At 34.8% G+C, this 24,454-nt stretch overlaps 1 protein-coding gene across 1 annotated transcript in view; it reads left to right on the top strand.

Annotated features, from left to right (window-relative positions):
- LOC143164716 (connector enhancer of kinase suppressor of ras 2-like) overlaps positions 1-24,454 on the top strand; it is a 213,896-nt gene that overhangs the window by 161,065 nt on the left and 28,377 nt on the right. The window contains exons 14-15 of the mRNA XM_076347640.1: positions 12,754-12,788; positions 22,778-22,826. Coding sequence (XP_076203755.1) covers positions 12,754-12,788; positions 22,778-22,826 — 84 coding nt within the window. The remainder of the gene's footprint in view (positions 1-12,753; positions 12,789-22,777; positions 22,827-24,454) is intronic.

The following is a 24,454-nucleotide window of genomic DNA, read 5'->3' as shown; positions in this document are numbered from 1 at the left end:
TATAATTTTTTCAAAGGTTCATAAGGATCCCATATGCAGCCTCTGATAATAATTAATTATAGATTAGTTTATATGCTTTTTATATTTCCACTTCAATCATTATGTCTTGTAAAAACAGACAACCTTAATGGAGTTACTGTTTATTTAAATTGCAGTACCATGGCCAGAGTCTAGTAATGTGAATTTGTTCATACTGATAATAGAGGGAATATTTTGGACTAAAAACTATGGAGAAGATATAATTCATTGGACGAATGACTGGCCAGTTCTTGTAGCCACCATGAAAAAGCACTAGGTTCTCATGACTGTCGGCTAGTGCAGAATTTCTCTGTACTGATTTGGATGTCCTGAAATAATCAATAGTCCTCACTGTTCATGCTTTGTATGTGTATATTGCCTTTTATAGAAGCATTCTTAAATTTTACTCATGGTCCTACCATTTGGGAGCGGACTGCTCCATTCTCATGACACAGAGTAGTGGCTTCAAAGTATTTTGTGCTCAAACCTTAATACCTTCAGGGCAGTTTCTTACTGAAAAAAGCCTATTTCCTCCCCACATTTGGTATGGAAGCTTTTCAAGGTGTATTTATTTTCCAATCCTGGTGAATTTCCTCCTAGGAAGACATAAGTGAAAAAGCAGGACTTGTATCAAGTTTCTTTGGACTTTTTTACATTTGGGGCTTCTACTTGGTGTTTCTCTCTCTGAGCAAAATCTTGGGAGATGACTATATTTGCATCAAGTCTGAGAGCTGAGTAAGGTTCACCTAAGGGGATACATTTGAAATATAGCCAGCGATTCATCTCTGTTGCTGCAAGCTGTCAGCATTTGATAGTCTAAAGATCAGACACTTTTCTTCTGTCTTCAGGAAACTTAAGTTTCCCTTATGCCACTTGAAGTTAGTATTTTTGGAAAAGGTGGAAGGTCTTTTTCCCCAACTTCAGAGAAAGTCAAGTAGTTTATAAATCAAGTCATGTGATTGTTTAGCAAGAGATGTTTATTCTGTCCATAAACTCTTACAGAGATTATCAAGATCACAAAGTCAAGGAAAAGGATTTCAAATCCAGAGAAAAAAGCAGTAGCTAGTTTACTCGGATGAATGAGAAAATTATTATGCAAGTCTGCAAAAAACCAAACAATATTTTGTAATTTGGTAGATGAATCAACGGGGTTTAGTTAATTTGAGAGTGATGGTTGTCTGCTGACTCACCTGACTTCTGAAGAAAGGTAAATGGGTCATATGGGGTAAGGTGTTAGTTGCACCCTTTAAATAATGGTAGTTATTGGTTAAGTTCCCAGAGTCAGGCCTGTTGTCACATGATTTATTTTTCATCATCAATGCACCCTCTGTTTAAAGTTCCAAGGCAAAATAGATTTCCTGGCAAAGTTGAGATAAAAGTCGCTGTTTAACTCAATTAAACCAGAATTTAACACTTTGAGTTTGTTAGGAAATCATCAGATTGAATCAGATCTACTGCCCTTCTAGCCTAGCAATGACAAAAGTCATAACTTCAGAGGCAGATGTTAGGCAACAGATGAATCTCACCAAAGTAGTCAGAAGTTGATAGTCCTGAAGTGGATACTCTTTCAAAAATAAAAATGGCATTTCTCTTCAAGATTAATGTGCCACATATTCACCATGATTTCAGAACTGAAGATATATTATCTTGCATGATTTCCATACCATCATATGAGCTTTGTGTTCTGTATAGCAGTTTGCAGATCACTCTATACAGAAAAACAACCAGTTGCACATTATGGAAATATTATTTTATCTTAATTGTCTACAATTTATAGTACGCACTTTTAAATTATTTTTGTCAATGGTTTTCTGTTTGTAGGTCACAGTGACTAGGAGCAGTTCTTCATTCTGTGTCTTTCATTGTGTATTAAAAGAAATGCAACTATTTGAAACAGATGTGATAAATTAGTAATATGATATTGTATGATAACACAAAAAATATGATAAAAGAACCTAATGACATAATATGTCAACTGTAAAGCATCTGAAGGAAATGCAGGAAACTGGAAAAAAGGCAGTATCATGGGAGGAGGTAACTTTACATGTAGTGGTTGGTCTACCCAAAAAGTCAGTGCAGTACGTGTTGCATAAACTCTACTATAACGTGCAGTAATTACAGAGGAGGACACATGTAAAATGATTATTCATGGACTGACAGAGTGGTATAAATTCTTTTATCACCATAAATTTTCTGAACACCATTAGAGACAGACCTTTGCAGTCCTTCAGCAGATAGTCATAAGAATTGGAATATCTCAGGCACTTAGTCAACTGCCTTATAAATATACAAGAGGAACTGAGTCGACAAATATACAAGAGTTGCTGACACAGGTTTTGTGGGTTCTTGCCAGTACAGAATCATTCGTATTAACAACATCCTTCCACTTTGAGAACTGAAAGAATTCTGAAAAGCAAAGCAAAAAATTGTTTGGCATATCTATCCTGAAAGATAGCTACCCAGAATGAAAATTTTAAATATCAAAGAACATTTAATGGCATTTTGATATCAAAAAGGAAGAGAAAAATAACATAGTTGTGTTCCTAGATAGAAATTTAGGTTTTAAGTAGATCATCTAATTTCCTTAATATCTAAAGGTGTTACCAGGATTTTCATAAGTATTTTAATATATTCACTTGTTTGGATAATGAGATTTCATTCTATCAAGAATTTGTTCTACAACAAGACTAAGGTTAATTAAAAGAAGATACTTCTAAACTTTACCTAACCAAATTACTGTAAAACAACTTTTGCTACTTTCATATTAAAAAAAAAAAAAAAAAAGAATTTGTCTGAGGTCAGCTTACCTTTTCCTTCCTCTTCTAGACTGTGTTTTGTTTTTTCTCAGCTGTCTGGAGGCAGTACTATCAGATGACAAAACTGGTTTAGTTTGGTTTGGTTTGGTTTTTTTTTATGGAAGTCAAAACTGCAGAACTGTAATAATCAAATTTCCATTAATTCCTCTACACTTAACACATGCCCAGAACAACTTTTGGATATAGATCAAAATTTCAACCCAGATAACTGCTTTGGAAAATGGAGATGATAATGTTAAATAGGATCTTAATCATCTTTAGTAAAGGGAAGGTGACACTGTCCTGTAAGCAAACAAGTATGACATGATGGAAGGAGAAATTGAGATACACAGTGTCACTTAGCTATTGCTTTATTTTCTAAGCACTTACATAAATACGTACAAAAAAAAAAAGCTCTTAATTAACAGTAGTTTAAATTACCAGACACAGACGTAAGAAGTTTTACAAAATTGGTAATTGCACAGATTCACCACTAGATTAATGCTTTGGAAGGAATGTTGATTTGGAACCTAAAATTAAACAATCAGACTGATTTCATAAGTTGCTGTGAGGATGCAGAGTTACTATATAAAATGGATATTTAGGTAATGCAATACTGGCAATATGCCCAGGATATAAAATGATGCATAAAGCTATGTTGCAGTAAAATGTTACTGTCAAGAAACACTGCCCCTTTCAGGGTATATTTATAACTCTAATTTAATTGATATGTAAGGCTGTGATGAATGTCACAGAATCTGAGGAAGAGTCAATTACAATTAACATGGCTGTTATAATTAATTATTAATCAATAGAATATTTCTTAGAACATGACTTCCTATGTTTACTAATGCTTCACCTCTGAAGTGACATTGTTTACCATACTAAGCCTAAATAGTGAGGCATATGTAAATATCACAAAAGTATATCCATTATAGCATTGCTGAAATACAGTATTGGAATAGACTCTGGGCTTACAAGAACAGAGTTAAAATCTGAATATGTTTTTATTTTATATTACCAGAGCTCATTCTGAAGAAAATTAACTTATCAAGTAGGACTCCTGCACAGTAGACCAGATGTACATGAGAAATTTTTCATTTTTCCCCATAAAACAAAACACAAAAAGTCTTGAACGGAAAACACTTTCCATCTTTAAACTGAGGTTCAGGATTTTTAAAAATTCTAGTGAACTGTACATTTTCTGCTGCTCAGTTACATTTTGCTCTACGGGAACCAGCTTCTGTCTGGAAGGAATATTGAAGTTCTTATTCCAGACCCGGTCTGAAAATCCACATGGTGTTCAACTTTGTGGTTTTACTGCCTCAGATTTGCACTAGTTTCTGAAGCTCTGAAATTTAATTTGCTGGTTACTACATTAAATTCTCAAATAAGATAATGATCTCTCATCTGGTTTTACTGGGCAATAAATGTTCTGGGCCTATTATCTACAAAGTAATTGTATATTTTGTAATATCATATATTAAGAAATTGGATTATAAACTATTGAATCTTCTAGATTTTTTGTGAATTAGAATTCACTGTGTAGAAGAGACTTAATTTTTAATGCATTTTAAGAGAGATTCTTTCATTTCAATATTTCCTACATAGTAAAACAGAAATAATGGCTGCTTTAGGGTAGTCATTGAGAATGTTATGGCAGTAGTCACTTTTTATTTTAAAGATAATTTGAAGCATTATAGTAGTTTAGAGTTAGTCATTGTTTCACAGCACTTGCTTAACTTGCTTTTTATTTTCTTCCTGCTGATCACAGGAAGTTGGTAACGCATGCCTTTTAGCACAGAATGATGTAAATGCTATTTAACTGTTCTTGGAGCTGCAGAAGGCAGCTTGACAAATGACATAAAGTTTAATTGTACACGCTGAGAACTAAAATGTGTGCAAAAACAATGTAGATCTGGTTTTTTTCTGTAATGCATGCATGCTGGGATGTGCCAGATGTTCCAGACACTTTTTTTGGATGATAGGCAGTCTGAGTGCTACTGTGATAACTATAATAATTAACATAGTCTGGGAGAATCATATGTATTCAGCTCCATATGACTGAAGGAGGAGTCTTTTATTGCCAGTTTTGTAGGAAAAGTGTTCATATTTTATTTCTTCCTTCCTGGTTTTTCAGGAAGAAACAAAACTGTGCTAAGTGTCAAGGATAAATTACTTCCTTCAGAGTTTTATTTCCTTTCTGAATTGCTGAATAAATTCTATCTTTGCTTTTTATTTAAGTATCTGTAATATGGAAAACATTCTCTCCCCGCCTTACAGGTATGTTGAAAAATCACTATGAGAATAATTACGTGGAATCTAGCTGCTCAGAGAAGCTAATATAAGTCTTTCTAGCTTCTGTAGCTTCAAACGGATTCTGTCCAGTTGTATTGATTGTAAGATAAGATTATTTTGCATTAGTATAGTACCATAACTGTGTACATGAAGGCTTGAGCTGACAAGTATCTAGCTAGTACTGTAAGATGGATCCTTCAGTAGCAATGTCCAATAATATATTTCTTGACAGTTCTGTTCAGACATGATTCTCTAAACTATGCTCTTCATTAACGTATAAACAGTTCAAAAGGGAAAAGGCATTTTACAATACAAGGGAAAATAAAGAGAAATAAACTATGGTTGCCTTTGATTTCTATAAAAACCACCTATTTGCAGTAAGGAGAAGCAAGAAGGCAGTTAAATTTGTTAGGTTCTAGTCCTGAGCAATTTATTCCATAAAGTAAGCTCTGTTATATGCTGAAAAGTTTTGCCTATGAATTCCACTGCACTAAGGAAGTGAAATTACCATTGAGTCTGAACTTTTGGTACCCTTTATACTGTCTATAATGCAAAGTGAAAACTGTGTATAGATTCTCTAAGTTAGACCAAATTTAGCTCATGTATGTGCACAGCGCAAACCAACATTTGTTTCAGGTATACATTTTCAGATGCAGAAGCAACTTAGAAAAATGGTTGAGCTTACTCCTTAAATAATATACTGCATCTGGATCCAAGCATAGTATGTCCATCCGTCCCTATAGAGCAGTTGTGAAGCTCAGCTGAGGTATGAGCATCTCCATTATTTGTTGTAGACCTGTCTTGGGCTCCAGTCATGCAGTATTTCAGGAGAAATGGAATGGGCCTGGAATTTTGCATTGAACACACTGCAGTGGTTAGGACTGATGTATTTGCACTGGCCTGTGATACCTGCTTCAGCAATTCAACCATGAGACAGGCTATGTATTATTGCTTGCTTCCAAATGTTTAGGCTACCTTTTTTGTTTTGAATTCTTTAAACTGATAGTTATATTAGGATGCTTTACAGCCAAGCAAATATGAGGCTGTCTTTATCCAAACATACACAATGTTTTCATAAGTAATTTTGCTGTATTACAGCATATTTAAATTATGTTATTCTGCAGTCTTCAAACGAACCACTACAAACTACCAATGAAAGTTAGCAAATGAAGCATTCATTAACCTACTGTATCCTCATGTGTAAATTGCAATTTGTAAAGCGTTCTGGAGTCCTTTGACTCCAGAAAGCTACAACAGAGCTAAGATTTACTGTATTGTATTATTTTAGCAAATGAATTTGTGGGGGTTTTTTATTATTTCTTCAGGCTACCAAAAAAAAGTATTTTATTTCTGATTGTGTATATGTAGTCTAAAGATAAATTTAACAGCCGTTCCGATTGATATGATTCAGCATTTGTTAATAAATATTAGCTACAACTGATATTATTGCTACTATAATTGCAATATTTATCATCCAGAAGAATGCACCAAATGCAAATATGCAAACTCATTTTCCTTGTAATACAAATATCATCTCCTGCTGCTGCTGACAAAAGGATCAGTATGCAGGAAGCCAGCTGTAGTACTCTGAAGACTCTCCTCTGAGTCTTCCTCTCTACTCACTGCTCAGGCCTTGGTCCCTGTCCTTTCCCTCTTCACCTTTTCAGCAGGCTTCCTACCTTCCCCAGCAAGAGAATGAGGATGAGAGAAAGCATTGCATGACAGAAAAGGAAGTCAGTCCTGTACAGGACAGGGTCACGGGTAGCCTGTACCTAGAGGAATGGGGGAAGTGAGAAAAAGGAAGGGGAAGGAATTGACTGTCTTTTTTCCCTGACCTGTGTAACTTCTTGAGCTACACTACATCCTTTCGACTTCAGCCACTCCCATCTTCCACTTCCATTACCTTTCCAATGGAATTCTGTGCAGCAAAATCACTGCTGAATATTGGGCTGCATGTCGGCTGTTCTTAACTTTTCAGCAAGAAAATGTTTGTGCTTCATGACAGTAGAAACTTGCAGTTCAGAAATACATTCCGTCTAACAACCTAATTTCATGTGATTGGATTTCCAACTCTATTAGGGCTCTGAATGCTTTTTTCCTCAGGAAGAACTACATTGTGTTTTTCATGTGAAATCTGTAAAACTTCACTGTACCTTTTATTAAATGGCATTAAATTCTACCTTGTAATTTTTTTGTGATGAAATAAAATTCTATTCTCTAAACTTTAGTGGATACTTCAAGTGAATGTCCACTTTAGCTGCTATACATCTTGTATAAAATTAAGATTGCTAGTATGCAACATGGAATGATTGCTCATTCCATAAAACTCAGTAGTTCTAATTAGTTTATGGCAACAAAATCATATCTGGTGTCTGTTCCAGAAAAACAGGAGTTTTGGAGAACACAAATATATTTACAAGTTCGTGTGCTGTTTTTCTTTGCCAAAAAAGAACCCCACCCATTTCTTTGGTGGGGTATTTATTCTATTTTGGTGCAGTATTTATTCTTAGTTTTTGAAGAAAAGAAGGACTTTTTTTATTGGGGTTTTTTTGGGGGTGGTGGGGTGGATATTTTGTTTGTTTATTTTTACACCTTTGATGTTCAGATTAAACCTCCCTTAAATTAAAAGAGTGCATTGATGAGTACAAAGGTAGGCTTTGGTCAACTTAAAATACAGTTTATCCATTGTTGTGATTTGTCTTTTTGGACTATTTTTTGCTTTACTACATAAGATAAATTTTGTTAGTCACAGGGCAGTCTTCCTTTAGATATTCTTTTAGAATACTTTTTTTTTACTTCATGTATAATCTGGGATAGCTTCTCTTTTGGATGTAACATTTTTCCAAAAATGGACCTTCCATTCTGTTAAAAAACTTGCTGCTTTCTCTGTTACCTACTATGTGCTGACATAATGTTCATAATGTATCACATAATTAAAAATTCTGAGTGGATATTTTTCTTCTCTCTTCAGTTAATCTTCTCACCTCTTATATGTTTTTTTTTCAGAATAAAAATTGAGAACCTCTGAACCATACATGGATGTAACTTGCATAAGATTTTTTCCTCTCTCTATTATCTTTCCCCTCAACGAGAGTGAGTGGAAGAAAAACCTCAAAGGCTGCTTTCATTTTTAGCTGGCATAATAATTTTGCAAGTATATTCAATGGGTTAAGCATCAGCTCACTGAGCTAGAGAGATAAGTAAAGCCCCTGGCAACAAGGTTACTGTTTCACTTTTGAACAAACATAATGTAAGAAATGCTTAGGATAATGAATATGTGAGTTAGGGAAGGAGGAGAAGAAATCATTTTTGTAGGGAATTCAGTATCTGAGTATAGAAGAATAGAAGAACAGTATTTATAATAAAGGTTAAAGAACCTTTTTTGCATCTGAATAAATGACATATCTAGATGGAATTAATATATTGCATTTGACCATTGAGATTAGTAACTCTCATTATCAAACTATTCTAGCCTCATTACCAACTATTCTAGTCTCTTCCACTAGTAAAAAACAAATAAACAATGACTTTTGAATGTTTTCACACTATCTCTGCAGTTCAGGGTTCTTCTGTTTTCTGTGATTTATGAGATTTCTTTACTTCTTAGGAGAAAATATTTCTTTTCATTATGAAATCCTCATTCAAGGAAACAATTTTTTGGTTATCAGTTATTTATAGAAATTTCAGGATCAATAGGAGTTCCTACGGGATTTGCTTTGGGAGAGGATCATCAGATCTGCTTGTTAGACTATATAGGCCTTATTGTCCTTTCATTTCTACTTGTGTAAGTCAGAAGTAGATCCACTAAAATCCCTAGAGCTACATAAATGTGAAGCTGATTCTAAAGAAGGCTGATAGGTGCCAGTGACCTGAATTTCACAGAATTTGTGCTTTATAGTCTGTGACAGCATGACAAGACTTGTGCCTCCTGAGCCTTCCACATGTCTGCTAGTCATGAAAGTGGCCTTTTAGTAAGATGAAGTAAAGTTTTAGTTTGGGAACCAGGATAAGGCAATTTGTTTTCCAAATATCAGGAACATAACACTGTTAAGAAGCAACTGCTCAAAAAAATGATATATAAGGCTGCTGAAATTGCAGATAGGAGTCTACCTCATATAAGTCATTATCAGTATTGTATCTGTGCAAGTAATTACAATTACACAAGGTAATTAATTATAGCTATACGTACACATGTATAGAAATGCCACTGCGTGGTTTTTTCCATATATGCTATCAGAAATCCTTTTATAAGGTTGGCATTTCAAGCTCGCAACTAGATTGTACTCCAATGATAGCTTCTTTGGGGATAAAAATTCAGTCAAGTAAAAGGTCATACATATGTGTATGTACATAAATCTATAGTAATCCCTAGTGTGCGTACTTAAATACTGGTAGTAATATGTGTGTCATTAATGAGTCCGTTGGGAGCAGAGATTTTTTTCTAATAAATTGTTGATAAAAACTTAAAAGGCCATAAATATGTTTTCTATTGCTAGCATTGTAATTATATTTAAAACAAATACCTTTCAAGTACTCATATCAACTATTTTCTCCCTCTCTATATTTAGACAGATATTCTTCTTTGCTCTTTTCTAAATTGCAGTGAACTAATAATCAGTTACAATTTGCATAATCTATGAGTAGTTAAACGGTTAACTCATATTTTTTCTTTTTCCCACTATTATAGAGCCATTGTTAAATTTCGCTACTACAGACTATTCTTCAGTTAATTAGATTAGATTATTCAATATCTTTGAAAATCAGTGCTTATTAATGCAAAAAATTAGTGGTGTTGAAAGACAGGCCTCTAGAAAAAACATGTTTTATTAACAGAAGCACATTTCGCTCTAGTATGTCTTTTTCAGTCTAATATATGCAAGTCCACAACATCCAAACAATTGTTTACAGCTGTACTCACGGAATACATCTGATCGAAAGGAATCTCGGAACCACGATCCAAGGTGATTGCCCATGATATAGGTGTTCTTTGTGCATTTTTTTGGAAGGAAATAAGTAACTGGGCTAGTTCAGTACTGGTAGTGAAAATTTGTAATACAGGTGATGAAAAGAAGACGGCCAGCACAGTGTGAACAAGGAGGATTATTTTAGCTTTGTCGGGGAAGGGAGTATGTGATGAGTCCCATTTGGGAGAGAAAGTGAAAAAACCCTGATTTGGAAAACACTTTGCTTTTAGTTTGGGAGCAGTTTTAGAAAAGAAAGGCCTCTACTAATTAAGAAATAGAATGGGAAACACTTAAACTGACTAAATTATTTTTCCCACTTTTAGTTGCTAAAATTAGTAACACTAGAAGGCAGAGGGATATGAGAAAACCTTTGAGCCTTCTAGTAGGAGTAAATTTTATTTTTGTAACAGTATCATGGGTAGCGCTGCTGTCAAAGTTCTTTTACTCGGTTGGCCACACAATATTTTACTAGGTTGTGCACAGTATTTTCAGGGATGATCAGATTGGTTCATTCATATTTAATAGTGCATTAGCAGCAGCAGAAATCTGACATTTATTATGCAGGATTTTACTGATGTTCTTCAAAGACATATTTTGCTGTAGACGTAAGCCGTTATCTCTTACAGTCTGCTTCAAGAAAATATGAATATTTCTAGAGGGTATATTTTCATTTTTGCAGGTTCTTTAGACTAGATTTCAGTGTACTCTAAGGAGGATTAAGTTGTTTATAGCACTCAGGAAAGCCTGCTATAGTTTTGTGTACTCAATTATTCAATGGGGAGCTCCTACCTTTGCCTGGTTTCAGCAAGGTATGTAGGAGAACTCCCTGCTTTAAGTGTAAGGGCACCATTTCATTACGTTTCATTAGCCAAGATAATCTTATTTGAACGGTAACCACCTTTGATACTCACATTTGCTAGGATATTTTAACTGAATCAATTACCAGAACAAGTAAAAGGCAAATTTTTAGTAGCAAATAGTATTTAATGCAGCAACAAGAGTTACTTGTAAAATATGTAGCATCCTAATTATTGCGGAAGGTAAGATACAGGAAAGCCTACATAAGTGAATGTCGTGGTTTAACCGAAACACAAGCATGTCACAGAATGTACCAGCTGCAAAATCAGGAAGAGTGCTTAGCATTCTTTAATTTTCAGCCCTATGATCATTACAATGATCATTATGAAACTTCATGTACTGATTTACTGATCCACTTTTGACTTTATATAGGCCGTCAGTACCTTCATATGCATTATAGTTTGGAAATAAATCTTTGTCATTAATAATCCTGCTGTACGTTCACCATGTTCCAGCGGCAGGTTGATTCTCCTTTGGATATTAGGAACACTTTGGATAACAGGAATGCTTGAGAGAAAAGAAGAAAAAGTAGTTGTGTAGATCTACGTGGTACTGCTCTGGGGAAAATGTCTGTCTGATCTTAGGTTAGATAACAAATCTAATCTTATTAGATGCAAGCGGGTGACGAACAAGACTCTTCAGCTGCTTTAATATTACTGTGGTATCATCAATCCCCTCCAAACTTATTAGTTATTACCAGGGTAACTTGATCACTTAAGGGTTTTTTGCCTGCTTCAAGTAGCAATACATCTATTATCAATAGTAGAGATAATATGGTAAAAGATGATAAATGATTCTGTATATGGATAGACCAGGGGGATATGTGAAGGAGGGAGGTGGCAAAATGTGTGCTTGTCCCCTGAACATTTTAAAGTTTTCTTAAAAATACATGCTGTAACAATACACCTGTGTTACAGCCCATGTGGTTAAACAGACCCAGCAGACTTCCTGTCTTCTACATGTGCAACTTGCATTTCAGTTTTGTAACAGTCCTCTGAAGTCATGTGTGATTAAATATCTTACAGTATGCCTAAAGTAGTGACATTAAAACACAAACATTATACTTCAAAAAAATAATCTGTTTCTGGTTATTCAGAAAGCATTTAGAGTAAAAGATTTTTCAAGTGCGAACTTCTGCATTTATAAACAAACACATTAATTTTAAAACATACATTTTTGTAATTTCAAGATTAGAAACTGCTTTTTAGCTGTGGGAAAACTTCTCCATCATAAAGCTTGGTTTAAGTAACAAAAACAGTCTGAAGATTTTATTTTTAATCCTGAATCACTTACTGCTAAAAGACGTGTTCATTTCCAAACCTCAGAGGAATAACCAGTGTAGTAAATGAAGTTATGTAAAGCTATGTAAGAATAGTATTAAAGAAAGTTTTGATGATAGGTTCATCATTGTTCTTAAAATCCTCTAGTTTGTTATTCTGAAATTTTGTATTCCATATTGTAATATTTGCCCTTTACACTTAACAAACTCCCTTTCAAATATTAACATTTTTGCAAAAAACATTGACATTCTAACACATTTTTAGCTCCCTTCTTCTTTTAAAGAGCTTTGATCACAATTATACAGCAGCCGAAACTACATTATAAGTGCAGATGCAAGTTGCTTTAAACATGATCTTCATTGTGAAATAACATTTAGTTAGAAATTGAACTAAATTTTCCATTTCCTTTTCCTTAGAGTTACAGAATGACTACTGTGCTTTACTTCTGTGACTGCTTTTGCTGCAGATACCGCTATGTCGAGTGCGTGAAGGAAGTATAGTCTTTAGTCGTGCTTAATACTATTTGTTTTTCTTCTACAGAGAGCAGGGGACACGGTCAGTGGAGATACTGAAAGGTAATTACTTCTGTTATTCTGTATTTAAATATATACATTGTCTATGAATTATATTTGTTTACTTTTAGAAATTTAGTTGCAACACTTGAGGAATAAATTTTCAGGGTTTAGTGAGAAAAGCATTAATATAATTTAGTAAATATAACTTTCACTTGCTAACTACATCAAATATAAATAAAAATTACAAAGGTTGAAAAAATACTTCAGATAGAAGTTTATTAAAGATTACTAGGGGGAAAAATTATACTACTACAAAGTAGCAGATGTTTCCCCCATCCCTTTTTTTTTTTTTTTTTTACTTTTGAAATTTAATATTTCAGAATCACTCTGAGGATGAAAAGCATAATGTATGTCTAGCATGATTTTTGGAAATAACAGGCAGAATTTTTCAATGAACACCTAAATGCTAATTTAGTCTGTACAAAAGTTACTGTTTATATTTGTGGCTCATATTTGATAAATACTAACAATGGAGACTTTAGTTTGTCCCTTACAATGGAATTTAATCAACTAATTCTAATGAATAAAATAGTGATTTTGTCTTTGTTTCCTTTGCAGTTTATCTGATGAAGTACGTTCATATTCTAGTTGCATCTAATAAGTCATATTAAAAGAATAAGTTTGAAATAACACATAACTTGGGTATCATAGAATGTCATAATTAAGCTTAACTGGAATCTGTTCATACGGATAATTATTCTTTTTTTACATCTTTTCATCCTGTATATGGCCTAAACCTATTTAAGAAGCTAAACCATGCACTGAATATAAAATAATTAATTACATTTAGAGTGCTTTCACCAATCTAAAGGATTTACAATTAATGATGATATTCTTCGGTGGTATAAATACTACTACATTACAGCTAGAAGTCTGAGGTACGACAATATTAGTTGTTGATCACCAAACACAAGTCATCTCGTGCTGGATTTTTCAGGGTTGTCAGCATTTTTACCTCTTTATACGTGTATTAAACATCGTAGCTCATTTCAAAGGCAGTTGTAATGGTAAGAATTTACTGATGTTTCCTCAGCTGTAGGGTGCTGTGCATGTTTAAAATGGCATTCAACTAAATTGAGTAGCACTGCTATCACAGATGCAAATGAGGTAAAGATGGAGTTTGAAAGACTTTTTCAAAGGTAAAATTCTACTTCATCTTACAAAAGACAGTCTCGTCTCTCCATTGCCGCCATGGTAGTAGTCCTGTACCTCATCATCCACTACCTCAGCTAAATATAAATTCTTATTTTTACAATAAATTAAGTATAGTCCCACTTAATATTTAGTCCCAATTCAGAGCCAAAGTAGCATCCATCTTGTACAGGGCAGGGGTTACATGCAGGGAAAAAGTGTGTCATTCTCAGTTTCTCTTTGACAACTGGATTTCACCTTTTGCCCTTACCTCTTATATTGGAGTTTTCAGAACTTACTGTTTTCTGTCAATCTTACATATTTACTGTTTTCACTTAGTCTCCCAACTCTGTCATGCCAGGTGCTGTTGTTGTGGTCTTCCCTCACACTTGTTTCTCCTTACTTTTTGTCACTCCCTTTTGTCACCCTCCTTCATTCCAGTATGGCTGCTCCCTCCCTCAGGTCCTTCCTACCTGACTTTCTGCAACAGAAAGAAATCACAGACCCCTCCCAAAAAAAAGTCATACTTCTCACCCCTTTTTTATCTTCCTTCTCCACACCCATAGTTTCTTGCAGTTGCAAGGAAGAGTTGCAAAGGAATTTTGTCCTTCCTAGAGCAAAGCATGCCTAATTATTCTGAGTGGATTGCACATGCTCAGTTTGGCAGGGACATTACCATCCAGATGGAACATCCTTGGTGGACAGAACACAAGTCTCTACTGGACATCTGCCAAGAGATATTTTCCAGGGTCATATGACTTGATGAAATTTTGGCAAACTTTCATAGCAAAAGGCTATTCTTTTATATTCTAGCAAAAGGCTATTCTGTTTTATTCTTTTATAGAATGACTCTTCTTTCCTAATCCTTCTCCCACACATTTTAAATTTCAGGTCCAAAACATGACCATATTATATTTTTTCAATATGTTGAAAAATATTTTAAAAGAGGTAGAATGGTCTCTTCTTGCTCCTAATAACCGTAAGTGGTTTAAACAGCTTAAAACAAAATAAAAATATTTCAACTTAAAATCAGCTGAGATGGGCACTGGCAGAAGATTTTCATCGCATATAGTTAGGTTTTGAGGAGCTGAAGACAAACTATGTGGATAGATTCACATATTTGGATGAAAAAGCATTATCTTCATTAGCTGTACAGTTGCCTATGCAGTTTCTGTGATATGATTGCATCCTTTTTTTTTTTAAAGAAAAAAAAGCCAAAAACCAGAAGACGCTGCTTGCACCTAGTAGAATGTACTGCATGCTGCAGGGAATACATATCGAAAATACTAGCAGCTATGTGAGAAATTCAAGACTACAGAATGTTACTATGAATATCTACCTTTTTAAACTCTTCAAATGGGTATAATGTAAAGCAAGTCTAGCAGCTTTTTTCTTAGCCTTGAGCAGAAAAAAAAAAAAAGGTATTTCTGCATTACAACTCTGGTTTTTTCCAAACTCTTTTGGCACGTCTACATGACATATTTGCCTCAGCACTACGCACAGGGCTAGACTTTCATCATCCATGCAGAGCACACACACCCCTCATTATAAGACACTGTCCATTCACACATTAAACTCTGCCCCTGTCTGACCAGTGCAGAAAGTCTGAGCTCTACTTTTAAGCAGTCTTGTGGCTAGAAAAGTAGGGCAGCCACAGACAGGTTGTGACTCTTCGCTTCTGAGCAGGTGTCATGATTTAGGAAATTACACTCTGCAATTGGAGGTGGAATCACTAAATGTGTGAGTGTTCTGAGGTTTTAGGAAGGTAAGCTAAATTAAATGCTTCCTGAAGAAGCAGCCAATTTGATTTCCTTTTTACCAGAAGCAATTTACCCTGTTTGTTATTGTTTCACAAATGAGAAAGGGGTAATGGGCATCTAACATGTAGTCCCTGCTACAGCTTTTTTGCAAACATCTGACTATATGCTTAGCAGGGTTCGCTGTGTTCTTTGATCTTCATTTTACTTTATGAGAAATTTTTTTCTAGTAATAGGAAACCTTGACATCTGTGGATTCTAGGCATGCGTGCGTAATGTAACCATGACATCATTATGGAGACCTTGGGTTTGAAGATCTTACTCTGCTTAGCCAACCACACAGGCCTGCAAGGGAAAGAGAAGGCAGAAAAGAATTGTATCATTCACGCGTTGCACAACGGCTAGTTGAATAAGCAGTTTTTATTACTATTTGCACTTAGTTTCCATGTGAAAATGCTGCTTAGGTTCTTTTGTCTTTGTAAATATTAACGCTTAAAAATTGTTTTGATCATGTCCATAGTGGCATGCTTTGAAATTTTTTTTTTTTTTAGTTGTGGTCATTGCTGGAGAGGTAAGAAGAGATAAATATTTTGAAAATAACTTTTAGTCTTGACATTGTCCTGTCAACTTTGTATGTACAGATACACCTGTATTGCAGTGACTGCAGAACAGTACAGATACATCTGAGCTAGCTGGCTGATACTTGGAGTATCAAGTAATAGCCTGTAGCACAGTTCTGAGCCAGTAGCTGAGCCAGCATGGAACTGAGAAGGGATTTCAAATCTCACTACAAAATACTAAATAATTAATTTGCAGTGAGAATTTACTTGTTGTGTACAGGAATACGTTACAGAAGCTATGGAGGTTCTAATAACCTAAATATAAATCATGAATCCAGGCAAGGTGATTATAAATGCATTCCTCTGACCAGAGAGATAAATCCAAATTGCTACATATGTGTTCTTGTGAACCAGCCACAAGAAAACTTCACATTGTACCTACAATACTTTTCTGCACAAATATATGTTCTAATATGCTGATTTTTTTTTTTTCTCAAGTTAATTATGGTGGCCTTGACCCTGAGCTGCAACCAGATTGCACTGGAAGTAATTCAGAATGTGAGACATGAAGGTTGACGAGAGCTTTGCCATGCCCCTGGTATCTAGAAATTTACATCTCCCAAGTATTTGCCAAATAAAAAAGAGCAGGATGATAGGTGCCATTTTCTAGTTGTTCATAGCTGCTGTGGATCAATAGAGTTGTTACTCAAGCTCCCTGTGTTTCAAATCACCGTATGCTTCTAAGTATCCAGGTGGCAGCAGGGACTCACAGTATATTTTCAAATGCAGGCTTCACTGTTGTCCATAATGCTTAACCAACAGCTTTGAAATTATGTCTTGATCATCTCTGCTGTGTACTTGAGATCCTACATTTATGTAACCTTATGAAACAGGAGCCATCCTACAGAGGACTAGCAAGAAAAGCTCTCAAAATAGTCTGTTTATGGACTGTGCATCAACTCGGACATTCCACATAGGTCCCCAGTCAGAATGATCAGAGCATGTTATACCACGACAGAACATGAAATATACTACCCAGTAATTTATACCCAGTTATCTCTGTTCCAGGAGTAAATTCTGGCAAATAGTCGTCTTTTTTTACCTACTGGAAACTTTTATAGATTAAAAAATTATTGCAAATTGGAATAGTCAAAAGATAAGTTTGGATTGCTCTGTTTGGTCAAATAAATAAATACAAATCAAAGAAATGATTAGTACCTAAAATTATTGTTTAATCAATGGTAAATCTATATTAGCAGTTTGTTATAACTAGAATCATTTTATATTGCTTCTAGTTTATAATCCTATCCATTACTGCTAGAGTAGGATCTTAAAAAAAGTCAACAATATAGATTGTAACTATTACAGATACCAAAGATGAGATGAAAGGTAACACTCAAAGTAATTATATTCATTCATTGGGATTTATTATCTGTATCCCGTCACCTGTGGAGAAGCCAAAATGATAGCAACCTAACAAGATAGATCAGTTTGTTCTGATACAGTTATAACTTTCATTTAGTGATGGATCTAATGACCCTGAAGGTAATTGAAAGCAAATTGGGATGTTATAATTAAGAGCACTGATAATGTGTAAGAGCCATTTTATTTGATCTTTCTGAGCATTGCTTATGTGATCAAGGGATGCTTAATTTGCACGCAGCTGGTTAAAATCAGTCCTTGTTTTCAGTAAATACTCTATACATTTTACAAGCTAAAACACTATTCCTTACTAGAGTTTATAGGACAATTAAAGATGTGTTGTTATCTTTCTATGGTAGAAAATGAAAACATGTTCTTCAAAATGAAAAGAGGAATGAGTGTCAGCATGGAGGTGGTATTCACAGTTGCACTTGTTTAGTGATACTTATTTCACAAAGAAATAGCAAGTCACTTCTGTTCGCTATAAGAGGAATTTTTGTATGAATAGAAAATGCAGGATAGTCAGAATCTGGTGATGGTCTTAAATGCATGTAACTGCTCTGATAGCAAAAGTGCAGAGATGTATGCAGCTACGCTGTTGATTTCACATATTCAGGATTTGGTAGGTGACAATTCTCAGCATTCATTAGAAATCTTTTACCAGGTATGTCTTTACGTTCTGATTCTTACAGCTTTTATCAAATACATTAAACTGGAATATAGTACTTCTGCTATCCCCCCTACTTCTAGGCTTTTCCATTCTAATTTGTTTTCTAGAGATTAATTATTGCTATTTTCTAATCCTACAACACTGTTTTCATTTGAAATCCTGATTACAAATCTTATCACTAGACTTGTGTTTCATTTGCATGTCCTTTAAGATGTGAGTTGGAAGTTACCACGCCTACTTGAGTCCTTTAAATTCCTAGTGTTTTGCTTCCACCTAGGTCAAAGTAATTTCCATCTCTTTTTAGCTCATTCTTGTTAACCTTACTACTTTAGCTCTATGTTCAGCATCATCATTCTGATTGAATACTGAGTCAGTACGCATCTAGTACTGAGATCAGAGATAGATTGTATTTAACCTTGGTCTGTGCTTGCTTCTTAGCACCTGTCTTTCTCTAATTCTTCTTCCCTTTTTATATTTGTTTCAGTTTGCTTACAACATATAATTTAGTCAAAGTTCTGAAGAATAGATAAGGAGGGATGCAACCTTTTTATCCATAGAAATTCCAATATATGACACAGAGCTAGGCAGAGCATATCAAAACTCAGAATAGACGTTGCTAAAGTCTTTTATATTTCTGCCAAATAGGAATACCTCAGAAATCCATTTGAGGAAAATTGTATGGTAGAATAAGTTTTTTAGAATGAGCTTCATTACAAAATTAGATTTCATGTAAAGTTTTGCAGTTATTTGCTTAGTATTTTGCCTTTTTTTAATGTCATATTATGCAATGAATGTTTCTGCAAGAGTCCTGAAATAATTGTTTGATTTGTTGTTGTTTTTTTTAAATTGGTATAAATTACTCAAAAGTGATTGGTCGTCCTTTTTCTAGATTCTGCAGTTTGTTTCAAAAACAGTATTATACATGAACAAGAAAACAAGCATTTAGCAGAAGATCAACTGTTTTAATTGAGTTGAGAAATATCAGTCCAGGCCATTATAACCATATTACTGCACATGCCTCTCCCCCCCACCCCCTTCACCCCTTCACTCTTTTCCCTTTCGCTTCTGTAACAACTGTTTTCCCAAAAAGAAAGGTGAGGAATAACTCAACCAAATATGATACAGAGTATTTCAACCAGAATAGACAACATACTAGGGTTCCTCTATGTTTAAATTAATTGGTTCTGTCGCTCTCACACAGATAATTTACTTGTCTAAAGAGAAGAAAAGATCAGTATTTCTTCTTCTGTGATTTGTAGATCTGATTATTTGAGGAATAATTAGATTTGGGGAGGAGTATTTGATAAACATAAAATCTTTAAAAAAAAAAAAAAACACAAACCAAAAACCAAAAAACCAAACGCCTGCAGACTGTTGAAAACTGTTCCCAAATAAAAAAATTAAGCTCATTGTACATTAGAACACCTATTTCTGACCTTTCATAAGATGCCAACTTTTGAAGAGCTTTCAAAAGCCTGATTGCAGACTGCTTCTATAACTTTACAAGATTTTTGCTGGTAAGAGTCTGTGATTACTGTAAGGGGCCATTATTGTGTTTGCATGGAAGCAAATAAAACTTGACTAAGGACTTCTCAGATAAAAACACAGATGTATTATTCATATTGTATATTGGCTGAGAGAAAGAAGGGAAGCATTGAAACTGACACTTTCCAGATGGGTCAAAGCCATGATTAAAGAAACAGACCAGAAATCGGGGGGAAATGCCCAGCAGGATTGAAGTGCATTTATGGCATTCTCATGGGCAGACAGAAATGGAGCATTAATGACAAAATCTGCCTTGCAGCAGTTTGGGCGTCTGTCCATTGCTTTACCAAATGTTGTAAGTTGAACTTTTTTGTTTTGCAGTTGTTTCTTTCAGTCCTTGTAATCTGCAGACAGCTCAGACCTTCTAAGTCTTGCCTATTAACTTTTATGATTTTAATTTTAATGTTATGCATCCCATCTTTTCACTGCAGTCTGGAAATTTCCTTTGACTCAGGACTGATAGATGCTTTTAACTGACAATGCAGTAGTTGTTTCTACTGGTAAATTTGATTTCTCGTAACAACGGAAATCATCAAATGAGAAAATGCCACTTCCTGTCTTGCTGACTTAAGACAGATATTATTATTACTATGATGATGACGAACAGAATTTGGGAATACGTTAAAAATGTCCACAATCCTTTTATTCCCTTCTAATTTTTCCCCTCAATTTCTTTCCCATTCTTGCACTCCTTTTGTGTTTCTACGACATATGGAAAAACATTCACATCTTTAAGGTTTTCCCACTTCTCCTTTTTCTTACTTTTGAAAACGTGAGGGGAGATTGTGTGTCTAATAATTTGTGTGCTAGATCAGACAAAGTTGACCCTGTTTCAGTGTCCTGTTTCCATCAACAGCCGACACTGTATTAGGAAAGGCCTCTAGTGATGCTTCTCTGCTTTATTCTCTAGCCTTTAGTTCTTTAGAGAACTCCAGGAGAAAGCTCAGATATACCATAGATAGTATTTTTGCATTTTAAAGTCTGTGCAAATTTTTTGTATCCATGGCATCCTGTAGCAAAATGCTATGGAACTCTGCTGTAGGATGCTGTGAATACCAAAAAATTTTAATTGTGTGTGTTAATGAAGGAAGGTTCAAAACAAAAGAAGCTAATTGCTAATTTTATATAACTTATATAGCCCCTTTATTCAAGGAGACATTGAATATTTATTCCCTATTTACTCTCTTCAGAACACTCCTGACTTCATAAACCTCCACAGCATTGCCCTCAGTTGCCTTGAGAGACAGTTAGATGAGTTTCTTTTCTGTTTCCCTCTGTCCTCTTTGATGCTAAGGAATCAGAACTGTATGCTATTAAAAATTTTGGAGGACCAATGCTATGTGTGTGCCTACCTAACAGCCTTCACTATTGTAGTGTTTCAAAAGGATTTAGGAATACAACTGCTACTAACTCTGTAGAGACAAATTATTCTATGCATAGCATTTATATGAGAAAAGTATGCCGAAAATGTCCCCTTAATAAGTGAAAAATTCACAAACAGTCCTACTGAACAGGGACTGTCTTAGGCTTTTTCCTTTCCAACCTACAATGTTTTGCAGTACCGTTGTGTCAGGACACTAATCACACATCCTCAGAAAAGTGACACTTTGCCTGGACCTTCTCCAGGGATTTATAACTTCAAACAGCGCTCTGCAACAGCCTTTCTGCGAATTGAGCCAGTTTCTCTAATACAGGGATATTGATGTTAAAAAGCATGACGACTAAACTGTAGCGGCAGTTGGAGCCTACATCAAAGTTAGTTTGAGAAAGCTTACTTGGTGTTCATTTTGTTGCTAAGAGTTTCTATTCTTTGCATCAGGATTGTTTCTGGGCCCACGGAAAATGGTCATCACACTTCCTTCCAATGGCAAACGTAACTGTTGCATTCCTTGTTTGCCAGCCAAGAAGATACTGTTAGGATATCAAAATATTACTGTTTTTCTGATGATCTAAATTTTCTAGTTAACTGCTAAATAGCTGTGGTCTTCATGAATTTCCTGTTTATAAGTGCTTCCAGAATATGAAAGAGGAGGTGGTGGGGGAAAAAACAGAACAAAAGAAGATATTAGACTTTCTCTGCACCTGGCAAACATATCTGACAGTTATGTCAAATTTGGCCTGATAGTTACATACTTATTAATGTCTGGGTGCTTATACACGTGCTTACATACTGCTAATGTTAAGATACCCAAAAAGTAACTCAAAGGAAGACACATACTAAGCAATTTGGGTTATTCTTGATTTGATTCTGTAATGACATGGGAAGGAACCAACTTTGCAAAATATGGAACACGTATGAGTCTTTCCTAAAGGTCAGAATATCAGTTCAAATACATATCTGTAAGCTGTTACACTTTAAAATGCAAATTACTCTTAAAACAAAATTGCTAAATTATTTATTTGTATTTCTACCTTTTTCCTGTTTAAAAATACTTATTCTTTTCCATTTTAGTCTGGACACTAGGAATCCACTATACCTGTGTTAAATGTTGTTGATGCTGAAAGAAATGCACAAATAAGAGTTAGCCCTGCAACAAAGAACCAATGATTTATATGCCCTGAGACTCTAGTCCCTAAGAGGGAGGAAATGTTTTGGTTGCTTTTGAATCTTAGCTGATCAGGGTTGAGTATTTTTAGACCAGTGATTGAATCAGAACCAGATATTCTCAGATGATTTATGTGTTCTTAAGACAGAATATTAAGAATGGGTTTGTGTTTCCTAATAACATTAGCACTGTTCATTGAAAACAATGGTTAAATTTCCAAAGGGCATCCCGTTTTAAGTTCTGTATTTTAAGTAACTTTAATACATGATTAGATCTGTAAGCATACATTGGGATAATGCATAGAGTGTGTGTATATTTTTCTGTAGTTATTTGACATCTTTCTTCCTCTCTGTCCTAGATATGCAAGTTCGGCCGTTGACCGTCAAGGAAGCACATCCATGAGGAAGGTAATGATTTATAAACATACTTTAAAAAACAAAAAAATCCCCAAAAGTTCAATTCATTGTCATGTTTTTAAAAGATACTTAAGGTATCACAAACCTTGAAGTTTGTCTATATTATGAAAGATCTGAAAATAAAGAGCTAGGAATAATTTCCATATTCAGAAAATTCGCTACTGCAACCACAGCAGGCCAGTGCGTATGCAGTATTTTTAGTTAAGTTTAGTAGTACCTTACTATGTGTTCTAAGGTATATACTAGTTTTGGGAGGAGAATCATAGAAAATGTCTAGGTTGGAAAGGACCTCTGGAGGGAAGGTTGCCCTGAAGGTGAAGAAAATTTTAAAAAGTTTTACAGTATTTCAATAGTATAAATACTATGATAGGGAGATATGGGATTAAGATTTTCAAAGATTTTTGTGGTACCAATTTTGAAGGCGTTCAATGGAAAATATCTAGACATTATTTTTTAGTATTTTGCAAATATTTTCATACAAAGGACAAACAACAGAAACTTCATTTATAGAATGCCCATTTCTTCATTCTGACTTAGCACTTTTTTCACTAAGTAGGTGCTAAATAACTTTTGAAAGTTGCTAGATGTCATTCCACCTCCCAAATATTTACAAAGTGAGGCTAAAGACCAGTGACAGTAATGGAAGATGTATGACTAAATTTTCTGCAGTTTGTGAAAACCTGCAGTTGTGTTTATTGATATGCTGCCTCTATCTGCCAATCCCTACCTCGCCTGCCACCTCCACTGGAAAACACTTGGACCTGTGGCTGTTCCCAGGGATCCCAGTACTGCAAATAATCTAATACACATAATCTGAGGAAATCAGCACTATGTGCCTATGATTTGTGTACTTTGCTAGTGAATGCACTGATGGCTGTGTTTGGAACTTGTTAATGGTTTTCATTAAAAACTCCTAAGGCTCAAAATAGCAGAGATACATGCAACCAGGTTTGCATCAATAGGCTTGGTTCCCTTCATCCTGACAGGTAACTGAATCCCTAGTCTCCAGGGCATTTTTTAAGCAGAGCATAACTGCATTTGGTGATTCTGTGACAGCACTCCTACTACTACACTGGGATTATTCTGAGGTCTCGTTAATTTAGCTTCATATAGCACAGATTCAGTTATATCTCTTTTTTCTTTTTTTCCATGGTGTGCTTCTTGTTGGGCTGGGGTGGGAGGGCGTGCATTTTGTTTAACATTCTACTTTGTGTTGTGGTTTTGAGATGACAACTTAAATGCTGACAACCACACTATGTTCTCATATCATCTGTCTGTTTCCCATAGCAACTCTGAGTCATTTTGAAGCTGCAAGTTCTGACTGTTTTCTTACAGTGTTTACCACAAAGTTAATTATATAGTAGTTCCTTTATCTCTCAGAATATGAAGCTTGAATTTTGTAAGTTAGCAGTGCTAATTAAGTAGTGATTCCCAAGGTATTGCAAACCTTTCACTTTCTCTAGTTTTCTTGCTTTGAATACATTGTATGTGCGTATAAACAAAACATAGTAAGACTAATTAACTTTTGTTTTTAGAAGAGCTAATATTTTCAGCTCTCCTTGATTTGTTGTGCTTGTATTGTCATTATTTTTAAAACTTTTATATTGAATGATGCATAT

Source organism: Aptenodytes patagonicus, chromosome 9 (assembly GCF_965638725.1).
Source record: "Aptenodytes patagonicus chromosome 9, bAptPat1.pri.cur, whole genome shotgun sequence".
NCBI lineage: Eukaryota > Metazoa > Chordata > Aves > Sphenisciformes > Spheniscidae > Aptenodytes > Aptenodytes patagonicus.
This window is presented reverse-complemented; position numbering and strand designations above follow the sequence as displayed.